Raw genomic sequence first — 24509 nt, forward strand, 5'->3', positions numbered from 1 at the left:
GGGGGGGAGGAGGGAGGTGGAGGGAGTGACAGTCTGAGTCTTAGCAAGACCCGCAGGGGATGCAAAGAGACTTGGTTTGGGACCCACTGACCTGGAGCGACAACCCACCAGAGGCTGGAGGCGAGGGGCGGAGGCAGGAGGTGAATCCTAGCCACTGTTCTGGGCTGTGTTCCGGTCAATGAAAACTCCCCATCTTCTGGGGGAGTTGGCTCACACTCAGCTTAGCTCACAGGGGCTGGGTGTGTCAGCAACTCCCGGTGGGGAGTCAGGAAGACCAGCTGGGGCCCTGAGGCTGGGCTGAGAGGCTGCGGTTGCAGGACCCAGGGAGGGAAGGCGCAGAGCTGGGAAGGGGCCTTTGAGCCGAGTTTTGAAGGAGCCGGAAGTGCCGCCATGGAGGTGGGGAGGGGATACGGACAGGTCCCCAGAGGCTCACCCTGGCCACCCCTGGCGCTGCCTGCTTTGACCATCTGACAGAGGCCAGAAGGCCACTGCTGCCTCCAGAGGAAGAATGTGAGGGAGCCCGAGGCGCCCTGGGCCCCAAGCTGGGACACTGGTCTGACCCCTGGAACGCACAGGACCGCCTGAGCCATCAGGGCCTCTCTGCACCTCCTTGCCTCCGGTGATGGAAGACCAGCGGCCTCCCGGAGGCTGGGGGCCCCAAGGAGCACCCAGAAACAGCACACAGGGCCCGCTTAGAGCAGGGAGGGGGTGAGCAACAGAGTGGGCAATAAAGGACGGTGCTTCTGGCCTCAGGCATGGGCGCAGCAGGGCCCTGGGGCCCGAGGGTGGAGGGATGGTGGTCAGGAGGCCTGCGCATCCTGAGTCACCAGGAAAACAGGCCCAAGCAGAGAGGGAACACCATGGGGACAGCCACTCTCTCGGGGACTGGGGTCTCAAGGTCCCCAAGAGGGGACCATGATTCCCCCTATTTGCAAAGTTCAGGGTATGCAGGGCCATCACTTAACAGCCAGGTGACTGCATTCTCTGACTACGTGGCCTGGGGCTGGTCTCTTTCCTGGCCTGAGCCTCAGTTTCCTCTGTAAATGGGTGAAGAGTCCCTCTCCTCCAGGGGACAAGAAGAGCTAACACTCAGGAGAGCCACCGCGGGGAAGGAGTTCTGTGCATGGTGGTCACCCCCAGGCCCCGGGCCTTGGTCCAGCTTGGGCTCTGCCATCCCTGGGCCCTTCATGGCCTCCTTCTGAGCCACAACGGCCAGCAAAGGGGCAAGGGACCTGAGGCTGCAGGTTGGCATCCACAACCCTGTCAGAGCAAGAGGCGAGCAGGGGTTAAGTGCACACATGCCTGAGAAAGAGAGACAGAGACAAGGACGGAGGGGGAGGGACAGGATGGGGGAGAGGCACACAGACAGAGGGAGAAACACAGAGCCAGCAGGCGCCTTGCTGAGAGCAGGGCCAGCCCTGACGGCAGGAGGCGGGTGCCCCTTCTCCAGGTGGCCAGCGGCCCCCTGCAGCAACCGAAGGGCACGGTTCATGTTCATCTTGGTGAAGGGGCGCGTGAGAGCCCCCCTGCTGGGATCGGGGAGGGGCAGGCCTCCGGAGACTGGTCGGGTGCAGGGAGCCGGGGACCTGGCGTGATGCTGCCTGGGTTGGAATCCAGCCCCTACACCAGCTGTGCCGTCTCAGGCTGGCCAGTTCCCTCTCCAAGCCTCAGTCTCCTCCTCAGCGCAATGGGGCGACTACGACATTGCCTGACTGACTTGCCAGGCCTAGGAGAGAACTCACTGCGCATAAGGGCTTCTCCTAGGGCTCAGTGTCAGCCAGCGATCCCCCCACAGCATCCTCGAGAATCTTCCAGGGAGCGCCCTGAGACAGGCACACATGGGGCCCCACGAACGTTAGCTCCTTACGAGGGTGGCTCCCGTCAGCGCCCACAATTCTGGCTGGGCTAGCAGTGACCCTGGGGAGGACCGGCCTGACCCTGACCCCGCCGCCCACCTTCCGCCAAGCATCCCGGGGGTCCTACCTGCAGAAATCAGCAACGAGAGGACGGCGAGCACGTTCAGGGACTGCTGGCCACAACTGGTCATCGTTTGGCTTGCATCGACCCGTCGAGCGCCGCCTGTAGAAGGAGACGGGAGAGGCCAGCTGCAGGCCGTCCCGCCCGCGGGGCGGACCACTGGCTGTGCTGCCTGCGTCAGGGCGAGCAGGCGCGGGCAGAGGCGCGAGTGTGCCGGGAGCAGGGGCCAGGACGCGCACGGTGGCGATGCCGCCATCCAGCTTCCTTTCCCGGGATGGATGAGTTCCCCAACCAGTCAGCTGTTGCCTCCCTTTCTTTTCACGTCAAAATCAGACTTCATCAAAGGAGTGCGGATGGCTCAGGTGGTGGAGATAAGCAGCAGGCTGAGGGGGGTGGGCGTGGGAACGAGAATGGGGGTGAACGAGGGGACCAGGGGTGACCTCGTGCGCCTGCAAGGGGCTGGCAGGACCCAGGTCTCCCTGCTGTGTTCTACTGGGGACTTCCCTTCACAGCCCCTGCCCTGACCCTGTCAAGAAGGACAAATACCGAGGTCCCTAAAGGAGGGAAGTTCATAGAGACAGGAGTAGGTTGGTGGAGTGGGGGTCTGGGGGAGGCGGAGAGACTGTTCCTTGGGGACAGAGTTCCCATTTGGGACGATGACAGAGTTCTGGAGGTGGGTGGTGGGGGTGGAGGAAGTGCTGCAGACCGAGGGAGCAGCAGGTGCAAAGGCCCTGAGGTGGGCGCCCCAGGGAGCACGGGAGGATGGGGAGGGGCGGGTACCTGCAAGCCCCCTAAGGCAGGGCCTTGGCCCTCCGTGGCTACTTTACATCAGACTGTTGAGGCCTCAGGATAAACCTGAGGGACAGGTTGCCTGACTATCATCACCCCCGTCGCTCCCCAGGGGTCTGAGAGCTCAAGCTGGGGAGGAGACCCTAGCGTCCCCTGTGTAGTCGGCTGGACTGCTAGAGCCCCGCCGGGGTGGTACCTGCATGTGGCTGGGGATGGGTTTGCTGAGCACCTACTATGTGCCAGGCTCTGGGCCAAGCGGGGTCCTGTGCGCCACCCTCTGCCCTCACAGCTCTCCCGATCAGGGAGCGCTCAGGGACCCAGCATGGGTCCAGGGCAGCTCTGAATCCTGAGTGGAGGCAGGAAGCTACCGGGGCGGGGGGGTTGGTGGGCAACCCAGAGGCTGGAAGTGTCGGACCAGGAGAGAGGGTCAGACTCTCCACCAAACACGGGGCGCTCCCGGGCAGGTCCCTGCCCCTGCTCTGAGGCCCCTCCTCGGGCGTCTCATCTGCAGCCAGGGCAGGGAGGCACCAGCGGGTCAGGGCGGCTCTGAAGTGTGGTGAGCCAGAACAGGAAGAGGGTGGCAGGGCCGTGGGCCGGAGCCGGAACGCCTTAACAGGGTGCTTACTCACGGTGACGTCGGCGCCAGCCCCTGGGGAGGGCCCCCGCCCACCCCTCCACCCAGGCCTCTCTGCTCCCCCCAACCACGAGCAGCCCGGCCCCCACGGGCATCCAGCTTCTTAACTGCTCTGAGTCTGGGCCTCCTCCCTGCCTTCCTCAGGGCACTCCTGGGAGGATGGAGGAGATTAAAGCATTTGAAAATGCTTAGGAAAGGATTTCGTTCTGGGGAGACCTAAGGATCAGCCGTGGAAAAGGTCCTGTGAGGGGGTGGGGAGTGCCAAGTCCTGAGCCCCAATTCTGCAGAAGGGAAAGCTGAAGGTTCCCTGAGAGCCAAGACGGGCCTCTAGACTCTGGGCTCCTGTAGGGTGGGGCCACCCACATTTTGAGCCGGGGCTGCAATCAGAGAGCTGGTGGGTTCACTGAACAAATGCTAGGGTGGGGGTCCACCTCCACCACGGGCCCAGCCCTCCCTCCTGCTGCTCCTTCTCTCTACAAAGTCCTGCGCCTATGGAGGGGGTCTGTCACTCACACCTGGGGTGCCCTCCTCTCTTTCCTGTGAGACCAAATCCTGCACGGCCTTAGAAGCTGGTATAATGTCACCTCCTCCAGGAAGCCTGCCTCGATTCTGTCAGCTGGAAGCAGCTTGTCCCTCCACTGAGGCTTATCATATTCCATCTCATCTTTCATTAACGTGTTCATTCAATGATTCACTTATGTATTCTCTCGACATCCACTCACTGACTCCCCAACTCTGGGCCAAGGCCTGGGCTGGGTTCTAGGGACTCAGAGTGTGAAGGATGAGGGCGCCCACCAGCTCTACCTTATGGGACTGGTCCTCACGCCCTGTTCTATCAGACCGTGAAAGTCCTGGGTCAGGGCTTGGCATAGCCTGGGTGACAGCCCCCCGCCTGGCTGACTCCGGCTCTTGGCTTCTTGGGGGCACTGAAGCAACAGTGGCCTCAGGGCCCGCTGTGGGTGTGAGGGTCCCGCCCAGCACAGGTGTCCCCACCATGGGGATGTGCTGTGCCGGCCGCATCCATCCCGCCGTCCAAAGGAGCAAGCCCACCTGTGATCTGCTCAGCCCCCTCCCCCATTCATGTCTCCAATTCCCCCCCACGTCCCCCAACGTGGCCGCCTAAGGATGAGTCAACGGGTGATGGACGCCACGGCCCTGCTGGTGGGACAAGGGTTGGGGTGGGGGCTGCCCACCTCCCCAGGCCCACCTGCCCCCCAACCCTGGGCAGCTCAGGTGCCAGCACTAAAGGCTGAATTCGTGGTGGAAAGAAAACCCCGCAGAGAGTCACTGGGAACTTACATAAAAATTCCATTTGTCATGACCTGAGACAGCAAAGCTCGAAGCCAACCAGTGTCTCTGTTCCCGGCTGGGCCGGAACAGAGCGGCTTTGGAAACTCCATGGATGCCAGCCCCGTGGGGTTCCCACGAGAGGGCCAGCCCAGAGGGCAAGCCGTCTGCTCACCCACATTCACCTCAGCCCCTCCCTGGAGCCTGCAGAGGGGGTTCTGGGTGTGTCAGGCTGTCAGGTGCCAGCACGTGGGACCCACCCACTGGTGACATTTGGGGGCAGCCCCCAGCAGAGGCAGGAATTGGGACTGACAGAGTGAGCAGCCCTGCTCCCACCCCGCAGGGCTGGCCCGGCTTCTGGGGCTGCGCCCTGGGGCTGGCTCAAACCAGCCGGCTTCTCCATGAAAGTATGCTGGCTTTTCACCACGTTTTCTCAGATGACCCCCGACAGCCTGATCAAGCAGCTATCAAACACCCATCTGGTAAAGGACACCAAGGCTCAGAGAGGTGAAGCGACTTGCCTTGGTCACACAGCCGCCCTGCGGCTCCTCCAGGAAGGAAGCCCAGTCTGCAAGCAGGTGGTCCCTCCAGGCACTTAGGAGTTTCTAGGGCCTCTGGAGCCCCCCAAACCCCAGAAGGCACATCTACAGACACATTCAGTTTATCATGGTGGTTTAGTCGCTCAGTTGTGTCCGACTCTTGTGACCCCATGAACTGTAGCCTGCCAGGCTCCTCTGTCCATGGGATCTCCCAGGCAAGAATACTGGAGTGGGCTACCATTTCCTTCTCCAGGGGATCTTCCCGACCCAGGGATTGAACCCGGGTCTCCTGCACTGCAGGAGGATTCTTTACCAACTGAGCTACGAGAGAAGCCCTAATTGATTGTCCCGGGTTCTATTCCTCTAAGAACCAGTAAACTGTCCACCGTGGGAGCTGATGGCCGATGGTAAAAGCTCCCACTGCGGGGAGAATGTTCTGGGTGAGCGGGACTCCCCGAGCGGACGGCCTCCAAAAGCACGCGTCAGGCACGCATCCCCGCATCTGCCCCTCGGGTCAGCTGGGGACTGCTGTTCCCATATCCGAGGAGTATTTTTAAACACCGAATTTGGCAAGGCCTGAGAAGGAAGGAAGGAGGGCATGCGATGAGAAACAGAGCCGGCGAAGATGAATTAAACCCCACCAGCAGCAACAACAGATCAGTTCTCGAGTCAGCCAGGCCAGGCAGGGCTGGGACAGGGGCAGCGGTGGGGAGGGGCGCTGGGCCCTGGGCACTGGGCGGGGGGCTGCTGCCCCAGACCCCCGCCCCCCAGGACCCCATATGCCTGGTGGCCACTGGCCCAACACCTAGTTTCCTCATCCTCTCCCAGCTTCTCCCAGACCCCTGCTCAGCCTACCACGAGCTCCCCTGGCTGTGGCCAAGGGCATCAGTTCTTGCCTGGACTGGGTCAAGGGCAGCAGGGCTCGGAGGGCGGGCCTTGCACTTGGGCCACGCTGCCTGGCTCCACCTTTTGTAACCACACCCTGTGTGTCCTGGGACAAGTCGCCTTGGCCCTAAAGGGAGGATAAAAATAGCAGCTAATTCACAGAGTCCTTGGGATGATTGGACGAAGTGACGCATCCGAGGGCCTGGAAATGGGGCTTGGAGCTGAAAAGTGTCCGTGGGGAGCGCCGCTCCTCGCCGGCTGCCAGCTGCCTCTGCCCCAGCCTCGCCCACCAGGCCGGGTCCTGCGGGCCCAGGGCCAGCTTCCCGAAGTGCCCATCCGACCACCCGCCCACCTGCTCGGGTTCAGGTCCATGCTCTGAGGCCTGGGTGGTCTGGCCCTTGCTGCTGCTCTGGGGTTCAGCCCTCCAGGATCTGCCTCTCCTCTGGGCTTTGCACACTCTGCTCCCCATGCTGGGGGACACCCTTCCACTCTCCTGCAGGTGGGCAGCCTGGAACCAGCTTTCGAGGTCCAGCTGGGGGTGCCCATCTCTCAGTGAAGCTTCCCTCCCTCTAATTCTCTCACTCTCCCGGGTAGTCTCCAGAGGCTGGCATGGTTGAGAGCATGCTGCCTGCTTGGTTTGTGTCCTGACTTGAGAGCAAACCTGTTGGAGAAAAACAAGTGGCAGGTGGTGGGTGGAGAACCCAGACCCCTTGCCGAGGGGGCGCCCTGGCCGCTATAGACCCCGCCACCTGAGCCCTGTATTTATTTCACAGCATCAAGAACGAAGAAGGGCCTGTGACTAGTTACACACCTGTCACCCAAACACGTCCCACCCTGACCCATCCCTGCAGGGCTGCAGCTCTGCGGGGTGAGGACAGGTCCCATGCCAGCCTCCTGGGTGCCAGGCACAGGTGACAGAGTTATAGGAGTCAGGCCCTCTGCTCAGGCTGGCCCTTCCCCCAGTTCACGTGTCCACATCGGACCTACCACATGGTCAGGCTCAAATGCCACCTGGTCCAGGAAGCCGCCTCAGTGGCTCACCCTCTCGACCCTTACTGTCCAGGGAACGGGTCCTCTTTTGCACGCCCAGTGCAACAGGCCTTTGCTAGGCGCCAAACCCAGGGCTGGGTGGGGGTGGGGCTCAGCCACAGACAAGAAGGACCAGGTCTGGCTGCCGCAGGACGACACGGGGACTGTGGGGGACAGTCAGGGAGCAAGTGATCCCATGATGAACTAGTAACTAAGCCTGGGTGTTCTTCTTCTTATTAATAATAGTATGAGCTCTGTGAATTAATAATGAAACAAGGGCAGAGCCCTCTGGGGGTTCACGAACAGTCCTGCAGGCAGAACAGGTGCCCACAAGACGGGTATCGGAACTAACCCTGGAGACAGCAGCCGGGCGCCCACCCTGGGCGGGGAGGCGAGGACTCTGACAAGCTCACTCACTTCTTGATGCCCTGAGGGCTGTTCCCCTGCCCTCCCTGGAGTGCAGATGGAGGGGCAGGCGGGGCAGAGCCAGGATTCAGAGCCTGCGCTCTGCTGTGCCCGGTTCCCATGGGCAGGTGGGTGTGTCACACTCCAGGCAGCACACGTGTGCACACATGGGCACAGGTGTGCACCCCTCCCCACCACCAGCCCCACACACCAGGGACCGGCACACGCAGCATCAGCAGTGACTTTACCCCCCAGCAAGTCCTCACGTGTCCAGGCCCTTCCATAACCCTGAGTTTGTGAATCTTTGTGTTAAGGACTACACCCACTTTGAGGTTATGAAATCTCAGTCCAAACGTGCAGTCCAGGAATAGATGCCAGTGTGAAGCAAGATCAGAGCATGTCCTCCTGACCCCAGGGGCCTGTGGAGGGCGGGCGGGAAGCCAGGAAGCGGGCTGGATATGAGCCAGACAGCGACACGCTCGCAGGCAGCCGGACTCCAGGCTGCACGGCCAGCAGTCACGGCCACGGCCTGTGGAGGGTCCCCATCCCCATCTTCTCAACCTCACGCTGGCCCTGAGAGCCACGCTGTGCCCACCTCGATGGCCTGCACCCTCTCTGTGAATCAGTCAAGCACATGGGGACTCCCAGCACCCCTGTTCCTAAAACCCACCCTCCCTTCAAAGTCAGAGAGCTGCCTTTCAAAATGCAAACCCCATTGCACCACCCCTGATTAAAACCTTCCCAGGAGGGCCTTCCCTGGGGGTCCAGTGGTTAAGATTTTGCCTTCCCTGGTGGCTCAGCTGGTAAAGAATCCACCTGCAATGCGGGAGACCTGGGTTCAATCCCTGGGTTGGGAAGATCCCTTGGAGAAGGGAAAGGCTACCCACTCCAGTGTTTTGGCCCAGAGAATTCCATGATCTGTATAGTCCATGAGGTCGCAAAGAGTCGGACACAACTGAGAAACTTTCACTCACTCCCAATGCAGGGGCTGGGGTTTGATCCCTGGTCGGGGAACTATATCCCACATGCTGCAACTGAGACCCAGCGCAGCTGAATAAAACACATACACACAGACACACACAAAACACAAAAAACCTTCCAAGCCTCCCACAGCACTGGAGTGAAGGCCAGATTCCTGCCAGGGCCCTGACCCCTCCCTGGCCAGGAGGCCCACCTTCCAGCCACACTGGCCGCCCTGCAGGCCCTTCACCACGGCTCCCACCCCATCCTGTGCCCACCCCTCACCTGGCAGATTCAGATGAATCCCCCGGAGCCTGTGTCCTCCAAGAGGTGTCCCCCCAACCCAGGCACGAGGTCGGGAACCCTGCTGTGTGCGCTCACAGCCTGTCTACCTCTCCGCATACAGATGGTGGTTTATAGTTGCATGCTGGGTACAGTGGCTCTGTCTGAGCTATGCCTGTCTGCTCCCCTAGACTGCAGACTGTAAACTGGATAAGGGCTGCGACCCAGGACCGGCGGCATCATTTGCAGGGCCCGATGCGAAATGAAAAATGCACAGAACCGTCTTCATTCAAGAATCACCAAGCATTTCTAAGACAGCCAAGGAAGAGCATTAAGCCCAGGGTGGGCCCTCAGCACGGACTGCACGCCGTGAAGCTGGTCCGGCTGACACCGCTCGGCCTTGTCACGATGCAGCACAGAGCCCGGCACACGGCCGCGCAGTCGCCCGGCCGTGTCCCACTCTTTGTGACCCCATGGGCCGTAGCCCGCCAGGCTCCTCTGTCCGTGGGATTCTCCAGGCAAGAATACTGGAGTGGGTTGCCATCCCCTTTTCCAGAGACTCTTCCTGACCCAGGGTTCAAACCCAGTTCTCCTGTACTGCCTGCAGATGGAAAGGACCAGAATTGATAGCAGGGCACCCAGCACATCTCGTAAATCAGCAAACGCTCCATTAATGGCACGTAAGTAGGCCCTTTATAAACACTTGTTGGACGGGTTCAATGAATGCAGATATTATCATTTCTGTTTTTCAAATAGATTGAGCTCAGAGAGCCTAAGTGGCTTGCGGAGAATTGGAGGGTGGCAGGGCTGGGATTCGAACTCAGGTTAGTCTGATCCCAAGCAGGGGCTCACAGTGAGTGTCAGGGGAGATGGCACAGGTTTTGGAGTTGAGTCTCCCCTGGCCTAGAATCTGAGTCCTGCCACTAAGCAGCTGAGTCTTCTGGGCTTCCTCATCTGTAAGATGGGAACCGTGACCCTGCCCTTGCTGGGGTACTGAGAAAGACGGAAAGCGGCAGAACTGCTAGCAGGGCACCCAGCACATCTAGTAAATTAGCAAATGCTCCGTAAACGGCTCTTATCTGGTGGTGCTACTGTCGTTTCTAAAGCTGATGGTTTAGGCACCTGAGAGGTTGCTGTGTGCCCTCGAGCAAAGCAAAGTGTGTCTGAACTCTTGAAGACTAGTGCCCTTAGTTAGCACTGACTCCCTTCCAGCTTCCCAGGCGGCGCAGTGGTAAAGAATCCATCTGCCAACGCAGGAGACGCGGGTCCAATCCCTGAGTCGGGAAGATCCCCTGGAGGAGGAAATGGCAACCCACTCCAAGGTGCTTCCTGCCTGGAGAATCCTACAGACAGGGGAGCCTGGCGGGCTGCCGTCTATGCCGTCGCAAAGAGCTGGACACGACTGAGTGACTGATCGCGCATGCATGACTTCCTTCCGCCTTGCCTGCTTGTTAATTGCTTCCCTGTGGGGCACAAGCTCCTGGGTGGGGGGGTGTTCTAGGCCTCTCTACCCCCCACAGAGGATGCTTTGCACACAGTAGGTGCTGAATACATGTTTGCTGCCCAAAGAGCGGGAACTCTGTCAACACTCATGGACCTGAATGCCAGGTTGGCTGTATTGCAAAGAGCGCATTCCCATGGGAACAGGTGAGATGCAGTCCGGGGCCTGAGCGTGACTCTCGCTGAGACAGGAGGGCAACTTTCACTGCCGACACCAGGAGTGACCTCGGAGGGTCAGCCCTGGGTGGATGCCACACAGCCAAGCCAAGAACCCAACTCCAGAGCCTCGGGGAGCCCAGGTGGGACAGCGCAGACTCCTGGATCTACATTCCCTGACCCCACCCACCATCCCCGTTATCAGGCAGGCTTGATAGTGCTTGCTCTACATGGCCAGGGTAGGGTCAACTCAGGAGGGGAGCACTGAGCTCTGCGAGGCGCCCTGTGGGGTATCAGCGCGGGCGTGACCACAGGACAGCATGCAGATCACCAGCAACTTGGAAACCACCTGCTAGCCAAATCCCTCCCTCAAGAGAACATTCTCACTGATCCCTGGAAGGGCATCCTCCCCACCTCCACCAACCTGGCTCTGGGTTCAAGTTCTAAACCTGGCTAGTTTCCTTCCACCCTTCTTGGGCTCTCACCAGGTCCTCCACGCGGGTCCCTCCCTTGAATGTTTGAGGTGGGCACTGCTGCGCTCCCATTCCACAGGTGGGGAAACTGAGGCCGAGGCAGGGGAGCGATCCACCTGAAAGCATGCAGCTGAGGCTGGGCTGGAAACCCGAATCCCACGGGAGGCCTGGATGCTCTGCTCCCTGCTTGGGGCAGCGGCCAAAGGCACATTGCTTCCCCCCCGGTTAAGGGGAGGGCTTAGCCGAGAGCTCGGCTAAGCCCTCTGCCTCTATCTGTTCTCTCGAGTTATTTGGCTACACCATGGAGATGAAACAACCAACCCCTGGAAATCCCAGCGGTATTTTTCCCCCAGTGGAGAAACACAAAAATATCACATGAAGAATGAATCACTTAAAAGTGTCAGGCCAGGGAGAGGAAAGACAGACCCACAGACTGTCAGAGGGCGCCCCGATTTCTCTCCCCACCCTGGGGGCTCCTTCCCCGCTCCCTCTGTGGGAGGGGGCTCTGGCCCCAGGGGCCCTTCTTCACTGAGGAGAAGAGAGGTCGAAGCACAGCCTCAGTTTCTCGTTTGTAATGGGGGTAACATGCCCCCCTTGAAGGGCTGTTGGGAGCGGCCAAGGAGGTGGTGGAGGCATCCATCCAGCAGCAGTGGGCTAGGGACCACAGACACGGCGGCGGGCGGAACAGACCCATCCCGTCCCCCGTGGAGCCAACCATATTCCCATGTGCAGAGACTCGGGGCCCCTGAGCACAGAGGCGGGCCCTGACCTGGTCTGGGTCGAGGGTGTGCCCAAGGAACACAAGATCGGTGAGGAGAGCAGGCCCGTCTGGACCAAGGGAGGTGGGCCTGGCGAGGGAGCATGCCAGCAGGGAGCTGGGCGTGTGCAAAGGCCAAGGGGCGGGACAGGCTCAGGGAGCGGGCGGCTGCAGTGGGAGCAGGAGGCAGGGCCCTGTGAGCACCCCTCGCACACAGTAGGTGTGATGGACTCCTCGCACACAGTAGGTGGATGGGATTCCGCAGGGCCCACCCCCAAGGATCATAAACCAGGGGTTTGGCCCTTTCAGGGGAGGAAGGGGCAGGAAGCAGAGAGGAAGACTGAACCTGATGGGTGAGGGGAGGCAGGGAGGTGCTGGCCCACGCTCACACAGTGGGGCAGCAAACATGGCCCTGGGGTCTGCCTACCCCGTCCTCTGCCTGGCCATGCCAGGCTGGCCAGCTGGGCGTGTGCACAGGAAGAGACCATCAGAGGAGCTGGGCGTGAAGGACAGATGAGAAAGGGCACCAGGGCACCAGGGCCGGGGGGCCCCAAAGGCATCCGGCTTTGGGGAGGAGCTTAAAGGGGGGATGGGGGGTTGGGGGAAGGGGCTGGAGCTGCCCTAAGTCGGAGCCTCTTGCTTCTTCCCCCACCCTGAATTCCCTGCCATCCCGGCTTCCTCGCTGGTCCACAAAGCACGAGCCTGTCTGGGCGTTTGACCCTCTATTCACCCGCTCGCTGGGCTAGGCTCTTGACACAAGACACCAAAGCAGAGACGGTCTGCAATTTGCCTGAGGTCACACAGCCTGTAGGCAGAGGACCCGAGCTGACGGTCTGGGACCAGCTTCTGTGCACCCCACGTGGGGCGCCCAGCCTCTCTGCCCAGAGCCTGCCCTGGCCCGACCTGCCCCACACAGCCTTCACTGGAGCCCCTCACATCCTTCTGGGACTGAGAGTCACTCCACGGCCTGGCCCAGCTCTTCCCCCCAGCGAGGCACTTGTCCAGGGCAGGGACCCTGGCTCATGGCTGGGCTCAGGGGGGTTTGCTCCAAAGGAAGTCATATCTGTGCACGGCCTGGGTCTGGGAACACCCAGGAACCCTGTCCCTTGCAGTTCCGGCCTTCCATACTTCCAACCACGATCAAGCCTATACCCCAATAAATTAGAGCGACTTGGTCGGGCCTTGTTCAGGCCAAGGAGCATGGCTGCCGGCCTGTGTGGCCGGGAGCTCCCTTCTGGGGCGGGATGAGGCCGGGCAGCTGAAGAGAGCCTCGGTCCTGCCTCAGTGGCGGGGGTCCAGCTCAGGCCCAGGTCCTGGGGCACTGCCCAGGGTCTGTCCCCAGGGCCAGGCTCAGGTCTCCTTGCCTTTCTGTCTACACAACACCCCCACAAAGAGTCCCATTTTACAGGTGAGCAAACTGAGGCTGGTCCTCATGAGGTCTCACGGCTCAGAAGCAGCTGAACTGGGGCCGCAGAGGCGCATCTGGGCTAACATACCACACGGTGAGAGAGACTGCCAAGGTCTTGGCCAGATGCTGGCCAGTGCTGTCACTTCTGGAGGCTGTCCTCCATGCCGGTCACTGCCCCGGCGAGATGCACTGGTGAATGCATTCAGCCTACTGGGCTCTGGGAAAGGAACCCCAGACATGCAGAGTCTGTGGAGGTGGGTATGTCCACCTGACTCCACTGCTGGGCTAGCTTCCCACCTGCCCCCTTCCACACACACCCCCACCCCACCCCAGCATATCCCCAGCTGGCAGCAAGGAGCCCTGTCTGCCAGGGAGAGCTGCTGGCATCGGCTGCAGTTGGAAACACATCATGTGACCTGGACATAGTCAAAGGGCCCGCGGGTCTGCCTGCTCCGGGCACCGGCTCCACACCCAGGGCACTCTGTGTCTCGTCCCACCGCCCGTCTGTAGCTGGCGTTTCTGTCGTGACCGGTGCCACAGTGGCCTTTAAAGCCAGGCCGCAACAGAGGCCGGTTCCCTCTCCCTCCCCCCCATCGTGGGACCCCGCCTGTCCTGAGTGGGGCCAGAGATAAACCTTTCTTGTGCCCTGAAGTCACAGGTGCTCTGCTTATGGCAGACAGAGCGCCGGGTCCAGACGGGCCTGGGTGCCCCTCATCTAGTCACCGTCCAGGGGGACACTGGCAGCCCAGGGTGACTGGTGCTGTGAGGATGAAGCCAGGGGACTGTGGGAGCCCAGAAGAAGTGCCCAAGCCAGCCCGACGGGATGGGCGGGTGGGTGTCGATTTAATCCTCACAATCAGGAGGTGTTGAGTTTACCCTCAGTTTATAGATGAGGAAACAGAGGCACAGAGAGTCTAAGGAACTCACCCTGGATCACCCAGCTAGCTGGGGTGAAGCTGAGACTCAACTCATACCAGAGCGTCCGGCAGTGGGGCCGGGTAAGAGAGGAGGCAGAGAGACTAACACACGTGGGAGAGAGGGTCCGTTCAGCGCAATCAACACAGGACTGGGTTGGGGGTAGCAATCACCCTGGGAACACGGCTTCCCCTGACTCTGGTCTGAGATGCAGCACAGCAGAGGAGGACCAGACGGCAGGGACCGGCCTGGGGCTCTGCCGCGGCTCGGCTGTGCGGCCCTGGGCCAGCGCCTTCACCTCTCTGAGCTGGGCTGCCTCAGCCAGATGCTGGGCGCCTGTCATACGTCATCGTTTGAAAGTACGGTGGCATCATGGCATTTACCCCGGGTGACGACCCCACACAGCAGGAGCTCCTTCGCGCCTCTTTAAAAGAGGCCTGTAATCACAGCACACGCCAGTCTGCCTGGTGGGCTGGCAGGGGTCCCTGGAGGGAGCAGGACCGCACAGCAAGCTCAGGGCGGCCTCCTGCGCATGGCGGGCTCCTTGGAGAACCTGTGATGAGCAGTATTAACGCCCCCACCCCGGGCTCAGCGAAGGCCCTGCTGGCCACGGGTGCGAGGTGCGAGAACCTTCTCGGCCGCCCAGTGTATGGGATGGAAACCCTGGAGAGAGTCCAGCTGAGGGACAGGAGAAGGATTGCAGGATGTCCAAACACTGAACAGCAGCCCTGCAGCCGCTCAAACGAACGTCACGGGGCGTTCTAGCAACCCTGGGCCGAGGGAGGAACTTCCGTCCCCGTCACACCCTGCACGGTCCGAAAGGACTATGAAAAATGTGCTGTTGAAGAATGCCGACAGCTGTGACAGGGGCCCAGAGGGGAGTGGGGGTGGCCCCAGGGGGCGTGGGGCTCCTCTTCCGGCTGTCATGCTGGCTGGCGGGGTCAAGGATGTTTATCCCAGCTGCCGGGATGTTCTGATTCCCATAAGGATGGGTCTTTGTGTGATTCCCCCCTCCTCCCAGGGGAGTCCCAGACACTCTGCCCCTTCAGGAATTTCCTGGTCATGAATCTGGGTAACTCGGCCTTCTCGTTCGGAAACTGGGGACACTGGTCACGACCGATCCTCCTAAGCTCAGCAATGTGCCCCCAAAGCCTGTGTGCCCACGTGATGTAACCCAGGCTCAGAACCCCACCGCCACCTCCTCCGCCTCCTCGGACAGGTAGCTCAGCTTCGGTAAGTGGGTGTCCTGCACGTCCCCACCCCTCCCAGGTCACGGGAAGGTGTCGGGTGAAAAGCGCGCTGGCTGTGAGGCACCCTCGATCATCCTCAGAGTGACGGCAGGTGACTGGGTGGGTGGCGGCAGGGTCTCCGCCCCGGCAGGCAGATGACACCCATCGGACGTTGGGAACCTAGTGCAGGCGTCGGGGGAAGCAGCCGAGCCCCCACAAGGCGCCCTTGGCGCCCTGATTTCCTGCGAGCAGGCTCCCCCACCCCCAAGGAAGACTGACATGCTCACTTGGCGAGGACTTAGTGTTACTAATGGCAGACCCCAGTGTAGAACCCAGACAGGGAACCGGCCAAGCCAGGTGAGCCAGCTGGGGGCCTGGGGTACCCTGGGGTATGGTGCATCTGGGGAGAGGTGTCTGGGTCAAGGGCATAGCAGAGTGGGGAAGAGCCAGAGTTTATCAGCTCAAGACTGTGCAGAAGCCAGGGACCCCTCGTCTCCTCTTCTGTCTGATGAGGACGGTGTTCAGAGTGGGATGCGGTGGATGGAAACTGCCTAAGGGACCCTGCAGGTGGCTGGACCGGTGCAGCCTGGAGTACGGGCCTGGGAGCTGGTTAGAAATGCTGGTTGCGGGCCCCCTGGGCCCTGTTGGACTAGAACCAGGGTGAGGACAAAGAATTTGTATTTTACCAGCTTTCTGAGGGATTCTGACGCATGCTCAAGTATGAGAAGCTCTGGGCTGGGTCAGAGGAGGGGAAACTTTTCTGTGAAGGGCCAGACTATAGATATTAAGGGCTCTGTGGGTCAGGAGGTCTCATCACAATGACTCAACACTGCCATCAGAGCAAGAAAGCCCTAGACAAGAGGGGCTGCACGGCGGAGGCTGTGTGCCAAGAAAACTTCATTAACAAAACCGGGCAGCCCAGCTTTCGCACCCCCACATTGGAGCCTCAGCACTAAAGCACAGTCCACAGTCCAGCGTGGCAACATCTCCCGGGAGCTGGCAGGTCCCCACGGCTGCATCCTGAGCTGTGTGCTAGCCTGTCCACACACAAGGAGCAGGAGGCCGATCCCCAGGCAGCTACAGGCCCCGCAGGTTCCTTCTGGGCCTGATAAGGGGGGGCTGGGAAGCGGGGGGCTGGCTGGGAGAGGGGCTGCTAGGAGAGTCTAACAAACCACGGCACCAACACGGCTAATTGGAAGCAGCTGCCGTTGCAACGAGAGACTTGTCAGCTGTGATTAAGCGAAGTTGCCTTCAGGCCAATCAACTTCAAAATTATGCAAATAGGGCCGCAGCAGAGACCACAGGGGTGGTGCGGAGCCGGCTCCCCCACCCAGCCCGGCTGGGAAGGGCCCCCCATCCATGCGTCTCCCCTGAAGTGGCTTCACTTCTGGGGGTTAACGAGCCTCCCACCCACACTCTTTGTAAATTGGCACCAAAGCTGCTGAGCGGAGCCGGAGGTGAACCTGCAGCCAGCCGCCCAGAGCCAGGCCAGGCCCAGACCCCTCCCTCCAAAGCTCGGCTGCCCACACTGGCCTGGGAGGTCACCAGCCTGGCTGGCCATGCTGGCCCTCAGTAGGCTAGGCAGGGTCTGAGGCTGCAAGCCAGGAGGGCTCCCTGGTGGCCACGGATGAGTGCAGAGATAAAAAAGGACGCTTCCGAAGGTGGCAGGAGGTGGCTTTAGGCTACCCTCCCTATCGCTGCTAACACTTGCTCACCCCTACCAGCTCTCCTGGGCCCTGACCTGAACTGACAGTGGCCTCCTGCTCATCTCCACTCCTGGGACCCCCCAGCACCCCACGTGTGTTGCACCCCGAACTCAACTCCTCAGCCATCCCATCTCCAGAAGAACAAGTGATCAGTCATCAGGCTGACGGGGCGGGGAGCGGGAGGGAGGGAAGACCCCGCTCATGCACACCCCTTCAGATGCATTCCCTGAGTCCTCATCCTGGTCTCCGAGACTGGCAGCGTCATGTCTCTTAGGAGACGGGAGGGGAGGCCAGCTCTTAGGCCTGAGGTCATCGTGTCCAGGTGCCAGCAGGTGTCTGGGTAACGGCTTGCTTCTGGAATCAGACCAGACCCTCTGAGCCATTCCATCGGCATTTATCTCTTCCTGTCTGCTCTCACAGCTTCCCAGCCTGGGGGCACCTCCCCAACAAAGCCAGGATCGGCCAGCAGTCCTCTGTTTAAACCTGTCCTCCCCTGACTCATGACCCATTCTGAGTTTGCACTCTGGAAATAAAAGAATTCATAATAAATGTGTCTGCAGGCATTCAGAGTGGCCGGAGCCCCCCTGACATCCCCTAGGTTGGCTCTGACCCTGGGGCCTTGACACCGAAGAAGCTTAAGAAGGACCTGGAGAGCAAGGGGCGGAGCACAGACCCCGGCTGGATGAAGACCCCACCCTCAGGCTGACAGCGACCTGCACCCCCAGGGGAGGTCCCACTGCCCCAGGGGAGGCTCTGCTCCAGGCAGAGCCTGGGGCCAGGATGAGCCTTCCTCCCAGGGGTCCTCCAAGGGCTGAACACAACTCCTGGGCCCTTCGTGGCAGGCTTCCTCCTTTTCAAAACCAAGCACTGCTTACAGTGCAGAAAAAAAAAATTGCAAAATTTTATAGCATACGTTGACATCTAGGTAAACAGTGTTATGGAGGTCTAATTAGTGCGCTGCGGTGGGGAAAACGCTGGCTCCGAAATTTCTGGGGAATGGAGAGGTAACATCAAAAAGCATTGATGAGAGAGCCGTCGACAGGAAACCGGATCAGAACTGGGGCGTGAGGACGGGACTTCCTGGGGAGGCGGGTGCCAGGCCCGCGCCTGGCAGAGGACAGCCAGGGAGAGGCTGGAGAGGTGGGGTGGGGGGGGACACGGTTACCCTGTGACCCTGGACACGCCCCTTTGCCTCTCTGGGCCTCTCCCCATAAAGTGGGGTGCTGACCCCCAGCCTCACACGGACAGGTGAGATTACACGGGACAGGATATGTGAAACCAACCCGAGCTGGGCGCTCAGGACGTGGGTGCGGACAGAACCCAAACAAGAGTTAAACTGTGTTTCAGGGCTGGCCCTCCACACGTGGAAACGAGAGGAGAGACGATTCTCGAGGACTTACTATGCGTTGTCCGGCCCCCGTGACGGACAGTTGACAAAGACCCTCTCCTTTTAATGTTTTTTTTAAAAGGGCACTACTGCTCACAGTCTGCAGATGAGGAAACTAAGACGCGCAGGGGTTGTGTCACCTGCCCAAGATCACACAGCAGCGGAGCTACTGGGACTTGGGGCCAAGTTGATCTTGTTTCCAGGTCAAGGTTCCTCCTTGACGGGCCTTTGGCTCTTGGTCTTGGTATTTGGGGAGGAAACAGCGGGTGGGGGAGGGAGTTGCCACACCCTCAAACAGAACCACTGGGTATTTCCCCCTGTCCCAGTGCCTGGGGGAAAAGAGAAGAGACCATGCTCTGGGGACTGGAGTCAGCTGGCCCCATTTCCCACTGTGATGGAGCCCTCCCCAGCCCTCCACACTCAGGACTTCCCAGGGAGCCAGTCCCTGGTTGAACTCGCCCAGAACTCAGCACGCCACCACCCTGGGCACAGACCGGAAAGTGGGGAGGAGGGACCTGCCCTCCTGCCTCTCTCTGCACAGCACCCCTTGCCTGCTCTGGTCTGGCCCCACACCAACCCGTGGGCACTTGGCCCCAGTGGTGAAAGACCCTGTACGGGAGTTGTGTCTGCAGGAAAGGAAAGCACCTGTGGTAGGGGAAACCCTGCGATGTCTCAGACCTGCTCCTGGCCCCAGGGATGGAGGGGGGACATCCGGGTCTTGGGGTCACAGCTCGGGTTCCAACCCCACCTCCACCACTGACAAACACAGACCATGAACAGGTCACTTCATTCAAAGCCTCTCTTCCTTCCTGTCTCCCTCCCTCCCCTCCATCCATCACTCAGGCAGGAAACCTGCCAGGTGCCAATCCCAGCTCTAGGCCCTGAGGATACAGGAGTGAGGAGACAGACACAGACGGCCCTTGTCATGGAGTCGCCTTGTCTGCCTGTCCCGTGCATCCGTGTGAGTCCCCTGCAGACTGCTGGCTCCCCGAGGCTGCCGCCAGGGAGGACGCCCCTCTGAGACCCCTGGCTGCCCAGCTCAGCAGTGGGCACGGAGGAGGAGGCGGCTGCGGGGCGTGGGGGTAGGAGTGGGCCAGGGCCGTGACGGAACAGGCAGCGAGGGGGTGAGAGGCCCTGGCCACGGCCTCGGACAGTCCACAAATAAACTCCAGCTCGTCGCTCTTCCCCACTGAGAGAGAAAATAGCTTTCACACTATATTTTCTGATTTTTTTTTTCACTTCACTGCTTCTAAATCGATCCAGAACAGATTGTCCAATTGTCTGAATTTCAGGAGAAAAGCCTCCTAATCTTTCCCAGACTTCTGCCAGGCCCCGACCCCCTCCCCCGGAGACCCCACTCCTCGGCCAGACCCCAGCGGGACATCCGGGGGCTGCCTGGGCTTGCCTGCTAGCCTGAGAACCTGCAGGAGATGGATGGGGGCCCCCCCAGGATAGGTGGGTGTGCACCCCCAGAAGGGCGCTTGTGCCCGGACCCACTGGACAGAAAGACTCTGTTTTCGCAGGAAGGATGGAACTTACCCCACACTGTGGGACCACATGGAAGCCTGGGGGCCCGGGGTGGAACTGAAGGCTGCCACCTGCCTCCTCTAATCAGGAAAGGACTCTGGGTGCTGGGTGAGCCACACACCATAAGCAGCTGTGAAGGACTGTCACGATTCCCGTTGACAATGGTGGTGGGGCAAACAGGTGTCATCGAGTGTGCCTCCAGGATCGACTGGTCAGGACTGTGGGGGCGGGGAGACTGGGCCAGAGCACATCCTGACTCCATGCTGTGATGGATTGATTAGCCATGTCTGCCCTGGGTGCAGCAGTGGCCGGTGTTGGTACTCAAGCCACATATCTGCCATCCCGAGTCTATAGGGTAAAGTCCAAACTCCTTAACTAGCCAGTGTCTTTGGAGACCAAGCCACTGCCAACTTCTATGGCCTTGCCTCAACAACTTTCCAAAAATACCACGGGACAGCCACGCTGTCCAGACGTTTCCCAAACTTCTTCCTCTGAGCTCTGTATGCACTGTTCCCTCTTCCTCAAGATCGCCCGACCCCTTGCTCAGCCGCCTGGCCAGCTCATCCTCCATTTCCTTGGGTGCCACCTCCTCTGGTGAGGCCTCCTTGATGTTTGGCCCTTTCCCCCAGGCAGAGTCGCTACCCTGCCCTCTGGTCTCACTCCCATCAGGGCAGTCCCTTATCCGGGACTTGGACGCAGGCAGAACAGTCTTTCTGGGAACCTGGAGTCCCAGCAGGACAAGCCCTGAGTGCAGACTTGGGAGTGAATAGTCACACATCCAGGTAAATGCTTGCCTGCTCCTGGCTGACACCCGGCCCCTTCAGAGGAGGACCCAGGGGCAGCAGAAACCAGGCTCCAGGTGTTAAGGGCCCACTGGCCTCGAGCTCCAGGCCCAGACGGTGCAGCCCCTGACCGGCCCCTGCCAGGTCCCACCCGGCCCCAAGGACTTGGTCCCCCAGGCCTCTCTCTGCCAAAGAGAAGGGATGCAAATAACAGTGACAAGTGGGTGGGGCCTGTGGAGGCCTCCCTCCTGGAGCGCTTGGCCTCCGTGACCCTCTTTCAGACACACTGCAGGAGGGTCTGCTGTGGACCCCGCTCTGCAGAGGAGGAAACTGAGGCAGAGAGGATGGAGGTGGGGGGGCAAGGCCACCCAGATGTAAGGGGGCACACAGGAGCATGGCGACCCACACCTCCAGGCCAGCACCTCTCCTGACCACGGAGGGTACCCTGCCTTCTCTCCATCCCCCATGGGAAGATCTGAATCCTGGCTTCGCCACTTAGCAGCTGTGTGTCCCTGGGGAAGTCACAGCCCTTCTCTGAGCCTCAGGTGAGAATGGCGATCCATCCTTGTTTGGGTGTATTACAAGAATTGAATCAGGTAGTATTTGCAAAGCACCCAGGACAGGGCTAGGCAAAGTTGGGGGACCTCCCAGCAGGTCAGGGCTCCAGGGCCCGGGGTCTAGGGCCCAGCACCCCATCCATGGGGCCATTCTGTGGCCTCAGCAGGTTGGCGGTGCCCTCCCCCCTCACTCTTTTCCAGAACCCATGTCTGGTGCCCTCTTTGGAAGGAATCAAATGGTCCACAGGCTGGTGGTCCACACTGCCTGCACCATGCCTCCCCCAGCTTCAGAACCTTCCTGCAACCTTTGTCCACTGTATGGAGTCCAAACACCTCCTCTGGCTTGCCACGCACCTTCACAAACCACACAGTATGCTCAACGTGTGATCTTCGTGCATCACCACGCCCCCAAAGGAAACAGCATTCCCCCATATTATGGAGGAGGAGACAGAGGTTCCGGGAAGCAGCAGGACTTCCCTGCCATAAAGAGGAGGAAGCCACAGTCTGAACACAGCTCTGTCCAGCTCCCAAACCAAACTGTCAGGGATGCCAAGCAACCTGGGTCTTCAGATTTGGCCCCTCACCCCCAGTTCCTGGAAGGTGGACAAATGTTCATGCAGAGAAGAGAGATCATATCTGGCTATAAAACTCATTCTATCCCATCGCTCATAGCCCTCAAAGAGAAGACTCTGCCCCAGTCCTTGGGCCCTTTCCCAAGCTTCCCTGATCTTAGGCTTTCAATGTTTCCTGACAGCCATCATTCACTCATTCATTCATTCATTTACCCATTCATCCATCCACCTGTCCATCCATCCACCCACTGATCCATCTATCCATCCATCCACCCATTCATTCATCCCTCCATCCATCCATCCACCCATCCATCCATCTACCCATCGATCAATCTATCCACCCATCCATCTATCCATTCATCTATCCATCCACCCATTCATTCATCCATCCACCTTTTCTGGTGGCTCAGATGGGAAAGAATCTGCCCGCAATGCTGGAGACTAGGGTTTGATCTCTGGGTTGGGAAGATCCCCTGGAGAAGGAAATGCCTACCCACTCCAGTATCCTTGCCTGGAGAAGTCCATCAACAGAGGCTACAGTCCATAGGGTTGCAAAGAGTTTGACACAACTGAGTGACTAACAAACACATCCATCCAGAAGTACATCCCTTTGTTCACAGACCCACCCAGAGCATGCCTTAGCTAGAAGCTGGCTACACAGCTAAATCAGGAATAAGCTGGTCTCTACCCTTCACGGACAGAGAGAAAGTCCACTGCTTCTGTGCTCTCTGGGTGTTCCTGTTATTAAACGTAGTGGTGGTGACAATGATAACAGCATTATTTACTCAGTACTTATTATGTGCTCGGCTCTGTACCGGACATGTTCCTTGAGTCAACTCTTTTCATTCTTGCCAGAACTCTGCTAGGTGAGTGCTTCTCTGCTTTTAGGGGAAGAAATGGAAGCTCAGAGAGGTTTTGTAACTTGCCTAAGGTCACATAGCTATTAGGGGTTGAAACTGGGATTCAAATCTTGATGGCCCCTTCCAGAACTTGGGGATAATAAATAATAGTCATCACTGTAATTGATCCAGGAGCCTGGAATGTCACAGTCCTCACCTTGAATCCTCAAAACCACCCTTGTAAGGTATTATGAGGACTATCCTCAACATTATCAAGCTTATTTTTAAAATGAGGACACTGAGGCTCAGAGAGGGGAACAAGCAGTCCGGCACTGGCTGCAGGCAGGGGATGTGAACTCAGGCAGCTGAGCCCCAGGGCTGGCTATCTCGTCGCCCAGCTCTGTGGTTGCCATGGCACTGGGAAGGCACCAGCGCAGTCTACGGGGCCACTAGATTCACTTCTTCACTTAACAACCACAGTCTTGGAATGCCCTGCTCTGGGGGTTCCTGGATGATCAGGTTTGGGTCCCTCCCAGCTGCTTCATCAAAAGACTGGAGCAGTGCTCACAGAGTAACAGGTAATAAAGTGAGATTACAGAGAGCTGGCATGTCTTTGAATACACACGATGTGCAAAGCTGCAAATCTATCTTATCTGATTCATGCAACAACCCATTTCACAGATGAGGAAACTGAGGCTCACAAGTTATATAACCTGCCCAGGGCCATAGAGTTAGGAACAAGCAGAGGGGAGACTGGTCCACGGTGGCGCCCCAGGTGCAGCCTTGGTGATCCAGGCTGCTCCCCTGGGATCGGAGCCAGGAGCTTCCCTTCAGCTCTGCCTGTCACCCTGACAATGGGCCTCAGCTCAGAGGCCCTGCTTATCCCCCAAAGGCCTCAAGGTCTCAGGGATCAGATTCCGAGCAGTGACAGCCAGATGATGCCGTGTTCCCCATCTGCTCCCAGAAAAATCTAAACAACAGGGCCCTTTAGAGGCAAGCCCGTGGGAGGGTGTGTTGGGCTCCTCCTGAGCTGAAGGCTGAACTCCACTGACTGGGCCTCTTTGGCCAGGACTCTGGGGCTCAGTTGATGATCCCAGGCTTTCCACAAACGGGCAGGGAGAGGCTCCGTCTTCCCATTTTCTGGATGTACAGACTGAGGCTCAGAGCCCCTAGGTCTGGCATGGACATCCTGTCCTAAAGCCAAGCCTGGGCTGGAGCCGAGGAGGAGGAACAGAAAGAGGATCTTGTAGACTTTGGTATTAGTAATTCTGTTATTCTTTGACTTAATGTTTAGAATGCCCATTTAGCAGGTTACGACATGTTCTGCTGGCCCCATAGAGCCCATCTAATCCAGAACCTCAGGTTTCAGAGCTTGGACTGGGTTCCCGGCCATTGCTTCTCCTCTCTGGCCTCTGTTCTCCTTAGGGAAAAAGAACCTAGGAAGTTGGCCCTGGGGTTGTCTGAGAGTGCTGGAATATAATGGACAAAAAGAGCTTTGTAATAAAGGAATCTGCAAACATTAAAATCCAATGATCCAAAGATGTCTGAGACCCATTTTAAGACTTTCTTCAGGCGCTCCTCTGCCTCCTGAATGCCCTCCGCCCCCTTGTGCTGGCACACTCCTATCCACCCTTCAAGACCCAAGCCAAAAGTTACCACCACCAGGAAGCCCTCCCTGACCCCTCAGGTATAGTGGGACCTCATAGGTGTTTTTTTTTTAATTTCTGCTCTTCTGCCTCCAACAGACACACCACAAAACCCAGCAGGGCAGGGTCCTGTTTTAACCATCTCTTGTTCCCCGGGTCTGGGACTGTGTCTGGCACAGGGTAGGTGTCCTGGAAAGGTGGAATGAGCCAGAGCTTAAATGCGTATTCTGTTAGTCTATAAACCCAGCTGTGCGTGGACGGTTCTCCT

At 59.3% G+C, this 24509-nt stretch overlaps 1 protein-coding gene across 3 annotated transcripts in view; it reads right to left on the minus strand.

The window, feature by feature from the left end:
- SHISAL1 (shisa like 1) overlaps nucleotides 1–24509 on the minus strand; it is a 78537-nt gene that overhangs the window by 47836 nt on the left and 6192 nt on the right. For all 3 annotated transcript variants that reach the window (XM_070453485.1, XM_070453486.1, XM_070453483.1), the window contains exon 2: nucleotides 1984–2079. In XM_070453485.1, the coding sequence (XP_070309586.1) occupies nucleotides 1984–2047 (64 nt within the window). In that variant the 5' untranslated portion in view covers nucleotides 2048–2079. The remainder of the gene's footprint in view (nucleotides 1–1983; nucleotides 2080–24509) is intronic.

The sequence above is a fragment of the Odocoileus virginianus genome, chromosome 23, assembly GCF_023699985.2.
Source record: "Odocoileus virginianus isolate 20LAN1187 ecotype Illinois chromosome 23, Ovbor_1.2, whole genome shotgun sequence".
Lineage (NCBI taxonomy): Eukaryota > Metazoa > Chordata > Mammalia > Artiodactyla > Cervidae > Odocoileus > Odocoileus virginianus.